Below are 11,822 nucleotides of genomic sequence, written 5' to 3' on the forward strand. Positions count from 1 at the left end.
TCCCCATAGGGGCAGAGAACCCATCGTTATCTTGACTATGCCACCAGAGGCTTTGGGGAAGTCGGAATAGGAAAGCATTCATCTTGGTGGGCTTACCTTAAAAAACAATTTTTGTGTTCTACTCTTTTTACCTCTTATTCATACTGTTCAACCAATACAATATCGGCCAGATATCACGATCAAACATGTGCCAAACCAATACAAATCACTCAAGCAATCCAGTACCAATCCTAAAACCATGTCCACAATGGCATCAAACCCTCCATTACATGGCTCTAAGGCCATCATCCGTCCATTTCTCATCAATAAAAAAAAAAAAAAAAAAAGGCAATCTAGCATAATTTATGGTGGTGTTTGGTTGCGAAAATGTAATTCTTCGTTTATTTGGGTGTTTGGTTGTAGTTAGTGGTGATTTTATACAGAGACATGATTCCACAATTTGTAGTAAAGGGTGAGTCATTCATCAGTTAAGCAAGATAGGTTAATTCAAGATTGAACCTACCGATTCTACCCCACATATAAATAACCTACATTCCATCAAGAATGCAAAGTATCGAGCCTCAAGTTGAAAGCCACAAAACCTGCAAGCGACTCCATTTTCTCTAGCTGCTATTGCTCTTTTTCTCTCTCTCGTAGAATCAAAATCGGATCCAATAAAAAACTGATACCAACTTCAAATATTAAAAAAATATATATATATTTTTTTATAATTTTGAATCCCTATATTTATATGATAAATCAAAATCAAACCAATTAAAAAAATGAAAGATAAATGGAACTGGTTTTTTGGAGTTTCGTATATAATGTAGTTTTCTTTGTTTTTTTAGGTTTGGGATAGGTTCCGTGAGCTGAGCATTTTTGTGCTATGATCAGGGGTAATGCGAGTTAAGTTCCCTTTTGTATCTTTCTCTTGATTTTTATTTTTAATAAATTCTTAGGGGCTGCCCCTGTTTAGGGGTATTTTCGGGTAAGAAAACAAATAAATAGATTTAAAAAAAAATAAAAAAATTCTCCAAACCGAAATAAAACTGAATCAAAACCGATGAAACTAAATCGGAACCGTTCCTAACCTACCAATTGACAGCTACTTGGAACTGACTCCGAAGTCCGAACGTCACTAAAGTGAAGAGTGGAGGAGAAACCAAGGCGTCTTTGCTTCTTCGTTTATTTTTTTCTATTTATATTAACCGACCTGGAGAAAGAAGGTGTGACGCTTTTTGCATCTTCGTTTATTTTTTTTCGGAAGGAGCTGAAGTTGAAAGCAGCGTTCAAAGCTCAGGGAAGGAGCAATCTTCAGCAGCCGCGCGTAGGTCGAATCCAGGTGAGATTGGAATCCCTAGTAGCTTCATTTCTCATAATCTTCCGTTTTCTCTCCTCTATTGTGATTAGGTACTATGTTCGATTCTTATCTCTTAACTTTTTGGATCGATTCAATTCAAATCCTGTCAATTCTCTTGGTTGCATGACTTGGATTTCCTCTCGGCGTTGAAATTTATGATTTTTATCCATTTATGTTTCGAGATCTAAATTTGAGAATTATCCTTGAACTTGTAAGCGTTGAATGCATGTTTACACTTTACTCGGCTTAATTTAATTTGAATTGCTTCAGAATTTTTTTTTTTTGTAGTCCATCAAATTGTTCGTCGAATTTCTTCATTTCCAAGATCACCATTTGTTTCTGTATCTTGGATGTGCGTCTCCTCGTCCACAAATCCGGACGAGGTGTTTCGATGCCTGAAAATTTAGTCAGTAAATGTTCTTACGTGAATGGGGCTTTTTGTGGTTGTGGTTTGTTCTTTTCGAATCTTGATAATATAAATTTCACTACTCAACACTCACAGCTTATTTACTTTTTATTCAATCATTTCACTTATTATCATTATTTTAAAAAAAAATTATGTTGTTGTGGTATGTAACACGAGGACTTCATTTCTCATTGGTTGATTTTTTTTACTTGAACATTGATGTTGATGCCTTGAACTTTACAGTCATTGATATTTCAGCTTTTTGACGACTCTCTCTCTCTCTCTCTCTCTCCTCATCAGGAATCTCTTCATTTTGATTTGTATTGAATTTTATGGTCATTGATATCTTAGTTTTCTGTAGCGACGCAAAGATCTGGACAAAGTCTGGGTCGAGGTCATACAATGTGGCAATTCTCTGCTTATTTGTCCAACATGGAGATGGTCTAGTCTCAGATTTATATGTCTATGCCCAACTGGTTTCGATTTGGTTTCCATTCTGATTCGGTTTGTTAGAGCATAATTATCATATTTAGATTTTATACTTTAGAGCATAATTATTCCCACCTGATATTGTTGTTAAGTATGATTAAACGTAATTAATGCCAAATAATGAATATTATATATATTGTAAACAAAGAAAAGAAATACTCATATATATTGTAAAGAAAGAAAAGAATTAAGTCTTCTAAAAATTTGGCAAATTAAGTGTTGTATTTGTAGCTCAGTGAATCGTCCTGTGACCCGAAACAAGGGTGGATAGAGAGGACACTGGATTCCAAGGAACTTGCTGGGTCCCGATGGTTACATTCCACCTGATTTAATCCGTGGTATCTTTGATGTCTCTAGGAATAGAATCAAGATGTTGATGGTAAGGTAGCTGCACAACCACTTTATTCACTATTTTGCATCTCCAATGAAACATTCTCTGCTAAAATTTCCCTGTAATCATCTCAAGATCAGTAGGCTTACTCATTTAATGAACCTACCCTTTATAGGTGTGTCGGCTATGATAACAGGTTTGGTCATAGTCAATTTGTGCCTGGTTGGCCTTGTACTGTGCAAGCACATGGAAAATCATAACTGTTCGAACTTAAAAATGTTATCTTTAACCTATCTTTGTACACAGGATTGGTCAATTATGTACAAGGATTTAGAGATCGAAATCCAGGATTGAATCTCAATTGGACTAGATCAGCCATTTCAATCCTTATCCTGGGTGAACCACAGAGGAAAATTTCCATAAGGGAGAATAAATTACTGGTTTATTGTGTATCTCTTCATATATTGTTGTTTTTATGCCACTTAGAAGCTATATGTTTGACTCTGTGCAGGGGTTATTTGGTTGTGGTGAAGTAAATATTTAAGAATTGGGATACAAAGCAATGATTGGTCTCCTCCATTTGTGTTATGAATCAGGTGGACCAGACAATCCAATCCTGATTCCTATACTTAAAAACCTAGACTGCCTTCACTCATATTATGTAATTGGAACAAAACATTTACTCTTGTAATTCATAGGCACACTTCTTGTACCCTTTCATTTTCTTGTTCTCTAGAATGAAACCACAAAACCGCCAGAAAATTTAGTAGTCCTTTTTTTTTTTTTTTTGACTTGAAGAGACATAGGACATAGCACAAGCTTGACAAGGCACAATGAACTGATGTAGATAAATACTGAAGATGGACTTCCTACTATCAAAGACCTCGAGTTTGTGATACTCACTTCTTCGAAGAGAATGGTCCAAGCATTGTTGATTACCTACCTACTAACTGTGGACTGTATATTGTTGTTGATTGTGTGCTGCTGATTCTTCGTCACTTCGAAACTAAAGAACGATTTTTTTTTTTCAACAAGGGGGAATGATCCAGATGAATTAAAAAAGTGGTTTATTTTAGTGGAAATAAGCCTTAAGTTGGTCCACATATGCATTAGTCTTAGTCAATTGGTTTTTGTAATAATGTACCATTTTAATGTGCCAAAAATAAGGATAGGATTTAGGAATACGGGACTTATTAGCTAGTTAAGTTGGTTCTTAGTTTTTGTTTTCTATTAAATTTTGTTACTATTTTTTAATATTCTCTTGGTTTGATTGGGTAAGATATTAGATTTCCAGCTTCTCTACAATTTGTAGTGACAGTTTTCTAGCGGGATAGGTTATTTCCTATGACTGGTTGATTTGGGGTGTGTGTTTCCCATTGAACTACTATTTTTTATTATTTCTTTGGATAATGTTATCTGTAAACAGCCCTCATTCTATCCTACTATGGGCTAGCATGCACAATAAATACACGTAAGAGCCTATGGTCTCTCCATTGATTTAAAGTAATATATTGGTTTTGTTTTCTGAGACTTTGCTGTTGTGAATTCAGTAGTCACTGTTGTAGATTCTGTAGTGTGCTTGGTGGGTTCCAAATGAAGGCTAAGGTGGATTTGTTAGTGTAAGAATGGATTCTTTTCATGGGTTTGGTGGATTCCTGCCCTATTATCCCTTCTCCATTTCTATCTATTTTGCAAGTTCACAGGTCAGATTTTTTTTCATATTTTTCACCCTGCAGAAGCCCTGTTTTCTATTCAATTTCAGCCCTGTTACTATTGCCATATAATACAAAGTTCCTGTCATGTTGTTCTCCGGAATTCTTTTGGTCTGTTCTGGAACTGTTGTTAACATTCCTGGTAGCACTTGAACTCTAGTGGATCACCCTATTCTGTTATCAGATTTGGCTCAAATTCTGTGGTCTGATTCTGTTAGTAGAATGGACCATTCGGCTGATGTCTGGTTCTGGTCTGAATTCTCTATCTTGAGTATTATAATTTCTCCAATTCTGGCTTGTTTACCTGTTCTGTGATCTTGTTATGAACTAGTTTCTGCTAAGCTATTCTGGCCAGGAGGCTGGTTTACATTACCTATCTTACTACATAACTATTGTATGCCACTGCTATTTTTTCACTCTTTTAATCGACAAGTCACTTTGTATCACAGTATTGAATTGAATTCAGGTTGTTATTTCTTTCGCATATGTCAAATGTAGAACTTGAGTAATTTCTTGAAAGTCGGTCTAGAGAACTTAAAAGGAATATTGCCTAGAGAGTTACTTTCTCCTTTTAATAGTGGAACAGCTTATCAAGTGAAGACATATAGATGATGTTCAAAGAATGAGACATAAGCTGAGGTGTTTAAGATTTATTATTTGATAATACTTTGGTCATTAGAATTTTGGGCTTGTAAGAATGGAAAGACAATTTTTTGACCTTGAAATTTTGTAGAAATCCCATCTTGGGTTATTTTGAATGGTTTGATTTTTTTCTAAAAAGGGTTGACCAAGGATTATGGTTTGGTCAAGATCTTTGGCAAGGATGAATGTTTGGGGAAGGCAGAGGCCTTGATTGCACACATGGGTGTTTGAAAGTTTGTATTGGACATTCAACCCAGATCCATTAGCCGTGTTAAGGCGTTGGGTCGTTCGTTCAACAATAAAACCATTCACTAGATTAGGCTTTAGTCAAGTTGTATGACTCTAGCATACCACTAGATACAGACCCAGTACTTTGGCAAGCTGTAAACCTACAATTACTGACAGAGGACTATTAATATTTTGTATTCAACTTAGCTATACATGCTAATAACAATTGCAGGTATAATGGAAATGATTATCACCACCTACCCCCAGTAAATATCTTATTTATCTCTTTGGTGCAACCAATTAATCGGTGCAGAAATATTAATTTCTTTGGAAGAAAATCTAATTTAGAATAGTGGAACATTTGTCATTGAAATTCTTCTCTTGTGACAATTCTGAAGATTCCCTTAATGTTCTATAACTGAATGACACGAGTGCTTGCCAACAAGCATAATATCTGACAAAAAATATGTCTGCACCCGTGAATTGGTTGAGAGTAACTTCTATAAATGGAGATTTCTATTTTAATACATTGTTTTAACAGTTTGCAACTAGATTGTTTGGGAGTAAAAGTACTATGCCTACTACCATAATATCTGACAAAAGCATCTGTATCTCGAGATTTCATTTCTCTATTTAGTGGGCTATCAACTAGCCAGTCCAGTTGTAGTTTTCATCAGACTCTTAACTTTAATGTTTGTCCTTCATTGATACTCGGGACTTTGTCTGATATTTTAAGTTTTCCTTTCAGATTGCAAGATGGCAGCAACAACAGCAGCTACATTCTCCATTGGGTCCGTGACTGGTACCCAGACACACCAAGTTTCAAAATTTAAGCCCCTCTGCATGAAGTTCAACTCTGCCAACTCTCTTAAGAGTTTCAGTGGTCTCAAAGCAGCATCATCTTTAAGCTGTGAATCAGAGTCGTCATTCTTGGGCAAGGAAAGCAGTACTGCTCTTCGAGCCTCTTTTGCACGAATGGCTGAAGAACAAAGTAGGAGAACAGAAAATTGTGTCCAGCCGCAGGCTTCAGCTTTCAAAGTGGCTGTTCTTGGAGCTGCTGGAGGAATTGGCCAACCCCTTGCACTTCTGATCAAGATGTCTCCTTTGGTCTCGGATCTACATCTTTATGATATTGCAAATGTTAAGGGAGTAGCAGCTGATCTCAGTCATTGCAATACCCCTTCTCAAGTTCTGGACTTCACAGGTAACGGCGAATTGGCTAATTCTCTGAAAGGTGTAGATGTTGTTGTCATACCTGCTGGAGTTCCGAGAAAGCCGGGCATGACTCGTGATGACCTGTTCAACATTAATGCCAGCATAGTCAAGAACTTGGTTGAGGCTGTTGCAGATAACTGCCCGGATGCCTTCATCCACATCATCAGCAACCCAGTCAATTCTACGGTGCCAATTGCGGCAGAAGTGTTGAAGCAGAGGGGTGTTTATGATCCAAAGAAGCTGTTTGGTGTTACAACTCTGGATGTCGTTAGGGCAAACACATTTGTTGCACAGAAGAAGAACCTGAAGCTCATTGATGTGGATGTCCCAGTTGTTGGGGGACATGCTGGGATTACTATTCTTCCGCTGCTCTCCAAGACAAAACCATCTGTTATTTTCACAGATGAAGAAGTAGAGGAGCTCACCGTGAGGATCCAAAATGCTGGAACTGAAGTAGTAGAGGCAAAGGCAGGAGCAGGATCTGCTACTCTGTCTATGGCATATGCAGCAGCAAGATTTGTCGAATCATCTCTTCGTGCCCTGGATGGAGATGCCGATGTCTATGAGTGCGCATTCATCCAGTCAGATCTGACTGAGCTGCCTTTCTTTGCATCGAGGGTTAAGCTTGGAAAGAAGGGTGTCGAAGCCGTGATATCAGCTGATCTCCAAGGGTTGACTGAATTCGAGGCGAAGGCCCTAGAGGTTCTTAAACCAGAACTGAAGGCCAGCATTGAGAAAGGTGTGGCATTTGCACAGAAGCAACCAGCGATGGCTTGAGTTAGATATCTGAAGCAGAAGCTATAACTTTATGAGATAGGTAAGTATACTTGGTATTCGAATAACGAGAGAGGAAGAGAGGAGTGATTCGGACATATCAATTGCGTCAGTGCTTTTCAATGTTGTACCTTAGAATATTTTTATCCTCTTATGGGGGCTTGTAGTAGGATGAATTGTAGTTCTGGGATATGAATTTTGAATGTTTTGGATGATTTTGCAGTTCAGGTGGAGATCCAAGGCTGAGTTAGAGCATGTAATTGTTTTAAGTTCCAAATTTTCGTGGGGCTTCTTCACATTTCATGCACCACTCTGATGTCTTTGTTAATTTGTTACCATATTGGCTTGTGTTAGACAATATCTAATTCTCTGGAGATGAATTTCCTCTCTTTGCATTCCTTTTTGCAAAACTTTGTATTTGTTATTATAGAGCATCTGTTTGTGCTTGTTAGGGAAGGCCAGGTTCTTGCTGATATGTTTCTGGTTTGTTTTTCATTGTCAACGCTATTTGTTAGCTCGAGGTGACTCGTATTATGTACTTACAAGTTATGACCTGGGTATCGTGTTTTGATCTTGAACGAATTTTGGTACTGTATTTGTGATTTCTGACAAAATGAGGTATTGCCTCATCTGGGGGTTTGGGTTCTTTCATACAGTTCTCTTAACTGTGCTCTTCTTCTAAACCTGCTTGGCTACTATGTAGTCGTAGTGGGAATTGGTTCTGGAGACATAAATCATTACCATCTAAATCTTTCTCATATAATCTATCATACGTCTTCCATGGTCTTCAACTTGAATCATTGTGGCTGGCCACAAGATGCGCATTCCTGCCAGGTTTTAGGTCTGCTACAGTCATGGTGCCAACTGACGGAAGTGAGGCTTATTTCATCTAGTACTGGTAAAAGCTATGCCATGCCATGGAAGAAAGACAATTGCCAGAGCTTGGAGCTATGCCATGGAAAGAGCAACCAAAATAATGTCATAACTAAATGAAAGGAAGGTATGGGGTTTCCAGTTGAGAATCACTTCCGTCTTTCAGATTCTCTTCTTTGAACCTTTCGGGTATGTGATCGAATGAGTTCACAGAGGAAATGGTATCACGAATTGGGAAAGGAGGACAAGATGTTGAGAAGAGCGGTGCCAGATAGGGAAAGCCAAGTCCAGGACCAGAACAAGAATCATGACGGAGACTGGAACTGCGGCTGAGAGATTAGAGACGTCGCCATTTTTTTTGGTGGGGTGGAATTGCATAAGGGAGGTAGTAGGGCAGGGGAGAAAGGAGTGGTGGGTTGGAGGAGGGAGGGTGGTATCTGTTTCTACTTCTTGAATAAGGGTGGAGCAAAAACTCATACCGGACACATAAATTTCTAGTTATTGTTCCATGAAAATGTGTGAAATTCATCTGTAGTTCACTGCACCTCGTTATTCACTGTAGACAATTTGAACTCTGGGAGAATTCACTACTGCCAACAAGGTGTAGGATGTGGGTGATGCCATTGCATGCCCCTCAGAAGTAGTTCTTCCACCCTAGTTGGCCTTGTTTGATGGCTTATATGAGCTTGAATCAAGTCCTTATAACGTGGCAAGGAACTCACCACAACCTCATCTTTAACCCAACCTTTTCTTCTGTGTCTCCCCTCATTTATTATCCATTCCCTCCCCCTCTTCTTATCTCTCCTTTTTTTTTTTTTATTCAATCAGTGTTTACCAAAGTGAAAAAGTCTTGAAAAAGTCTTGAAAAAGGCTTGAAAAAGGCATCACAAGGGTATTTTGACAATGTATTAAAATCTTATAGGAGTTTGTGAATCCTAAAATGATGGTTGAACCATTAAAAAAAAAATTCTTCTTCCTATATTTATTCAACCTCCTTCAACTTCATTCTTCGTCTTATGCAATACCTCTCTCTCTCTCTCTCTTTTGTCCCCAGTTCAACAGTTACTCCTACCTCTCCCTCTACAAACCTCACCCAATTGCCTTATAGCGACCCACCCAATCCTATTCCCTGTGTGCCTGCGCCCGCCTATGTCCCCTCCCTCTTGTGCTCTCGCTTTCCTTTACCCCTCACTCCCCTGCACCCTGCCCCTCCATTAAAGCAACAAAACAATGGGAGGAAATAGGTTACATTTGGACCATTAGTGAAGTCCCTCCATGCTATCTTAGCTCCTCTTCACTCAAAAAGGAACTTGTTCACACAATCGTTGCATTCGTTGGGAATGCTGCAGACACTTTCTCACCTAGGTTCCAAAAAATCCTAAATTCGAGAGAGAGAGAGATGGTAGCACCAAAATTTAGAGTGCTCCCTCCTCTTCTCTTTTATAAATGTGTTTCTTGCTCACCCATGGGAAACACAGTTGAGCGTCGGGGATTTTAAGGCGATGCTTGATAACGTTTCAATGGCAAGAAACAGCAAAAACAGATTTTTTTGTTTCTATGTTGTGAAACAGTTTTCTTCTGCTTAAAAGCGTTTGGTAAACCTGTTTTCAAAAACGTTTCTAGAAGATGTTTATAGTGGTTGAGCACACTCTTACAATCGTTTTGGAAGCTGATCAATGATACCTTGGAGCAAACAAATGTGAAAGGAGTTGATTGTTTGGTTTGGAAGTGGAGTTGCAGAAAATCTTCCTTGAGATCGTTGGACTTGGAGCAAGTGAATGTGAAAGGAGATGGAACTTGCGAGAAGAAGACGAGTTGCAGCATCAGTTTGGGAGATGAAGATGAGTTGCACCGTCAGTTTGGACGATGGAGCTTGAAGAGGAGTTGCAGCCAATATTCTCTCTCTCTCTCTCTCTAAGTGTGGGAACCCTTCGCCGTCGGGTATACTCCCAATTTTTTTTCCTTCCAATTGTTTCGAAAAACAGGAGAACAAGTCCAACATATTTCATCAAACCTGTTTCTTGATTCATAAATTTTAACTTATGTTTCAAGAAATGAGTGAAAAAACAAGTTTGTTATGCTTTTTGAGGGTGTTTTACCATTTCTTAGAACAAAAAACGAAAAACCTTAAGAACGTTATAAAATGGATACTAAATCCCAGTGACTTTTTTTTTTCTTTTTTTAAGACATCCCTTTGTATTGTTGAATGTTACAAATTGGGAAGAGATACAATACAACCGAATATTTTACCTATTTCAAATATCTCATGCGATACCATTGAATATTTTATCTAATTCAAATATCTCATAATATCAATTATTCTTATTAACAATTGGAGAAAGTTTTCTTTCACCGACTAGAACGTTACTTAATCACATGGCGAGGTGGTCAATGGAAACGTGCATCAAGGTATCCAATAGGAGAGAGGAGGTAGGGTTGTCATTTTGTCCGCTTATGTATGGCATAAAAGCTCATGGCTAAGTAGAGTTCTTTTCTCCTTAAAATAATTAATATAAGGCAAAAAAATGCTTCTTAATCATACAGCCCTACATCCACACATAGTGAGCGAAATGACACTCCTCCCTATGAAATAAAATAAACCCACACCTATTGATGCTTATATACGCTCATTGATATAATAATAAATATGAAGAGCCGCATTGTACGCCTTGGCTCAATGAACCTTCCAGATTATTTCATATTTCTTGTGAATTTCTTGTGAAACAAGACAAAGTTCAAACAATTCAAAGAGGAGAATGCTCCCAAATAATTGAATCTCATAACTTAGATTAGGGGTGTCAAACGGTGTGGTTTTGATTATTTGGTTTGGTTTTGATTCCGTTTATATTTTGATAAGGTGAAGCTAAAATCGCATCAGATAGGAAAAATGTGAAATCATAATTGTTTTCATCTGATTTCGGTTTTAGCGGTTTCTAATCAATTTTTGCTATTTGTTTCACAATTACATGATGTTAATAGTGTCGTTTTAAAAAATGGTTTGCCTCCTACAACTAGTGTGAATCCTACATATACTAAACTTTCTAAAGGGTCAAAACAATATACTTTTATTTTGCTAAGGACAATGTCCTTTCTACGTAAAAGACTACACATATGATAATTAATTAACAATAATCCTAAAAATTAGGAAATCAAGAGGCGTGATTGTGTGAAAATGAAGCTTTCCTTTTTTTTGTAAAGATCCATCGAAATTCAAAACACTTAACCATCGGTTTTTCAGTTCTAAACCGAACGAAATTGAAATTATGGTCCATAAAATCAAAACTGGATCATTTTCCTATGGTGTGGTTCGATTCGGTTATAATCGGTCGATTTTGGTTATATTTTGACATCCTTAACTCAGAGCATACTAATCTCACCACTGTTTCAGAAATCAGAATAAGATCGGCCAAATCGGCAGACTCGGATCAGAATCATTCGTTTTTTGGACCAACTTCAGTAGATTCCGATTCCCAATTCAAATCGGAATTGGCAGAACCGATTCCAATTTTTCCAAATCCATCAACCGCTCGCTTATTTACGTGATTAATCTGTAGTAAAGTTCTAAAACTCGGGAATAGCACGAATTGATCAAGATCGATATCACTATTGTTTCAAACAAAATTTTTTTTTTCTTTCTAAATTACATGAGATTGAGATAGGTCATAATAATGGTGAAAATTCCTTCAATTTATCACTGTCGAGTCGATTGATTGTGAATTTGAGTCTTGACATGCCTACTATCACCCATTAATCTTGTGGAAGCTCGCACGAAAGCTTATCCTAGAGATTATGACTACTACTATGGAGAACCCT

At 37.7% G+C, this 11,822-nt stretch overlaps 1 protein-coding gene across 2 annotated transcripts; it reads left to right on the plus strand.

The window, feature by feature from the left end:
- The first annotated feature begins 1,134 nt into the window (after positions 1–1,134).
- LOC122089263 (malate dehydrogenase, chloroplastic-like) lies at positions 1,135–7,531 on the plus strand. Of its 2 annotated transcripts, XM_042658851.1 has the most exons (3): positions 1,164–1,321; positions 5,896–7,179; positions 7,360–7,531. In XM_042658851.1, exon 2 carries the CDS (start codon positions 5,904–5,906, stop codon positions 7,137–7,139), a length of 1,236 nt encoding a protein of 411 aa, XP_042514785.1. In that variant the 5' UTR covers positions 1,164–1,321; positions 5,896–5,903; the 3' UTR covers positions 7,140–7,179; positions 7,360–7,531. The 2 variants fall into 2 exon arrangements, with proteins under 2 accessions (XP_042514786.1, XP_042514785.1); XM_042658852.1 differs by having other exon boundaries at positions 1,135–1,321; positions 5,896–7,531.
- Positions 7,532–11,822: the final 4,291 nt, after the last annotated feature.

This window comes from Macadamia integrifolia, chromosome 9 (assembly GCF_013358625.1).
Source record: "Macadamia integrifolia cultivar HAES 741 chromosome 9, SCU_Mint_v3, whole genome shotgun sequence".
NCBI lineage: Eukaryota > Viridiplantae > Streptophyta > Magnoliopsida > Proteales > Proteaceae > Macadamia > Macadamia integrifolia.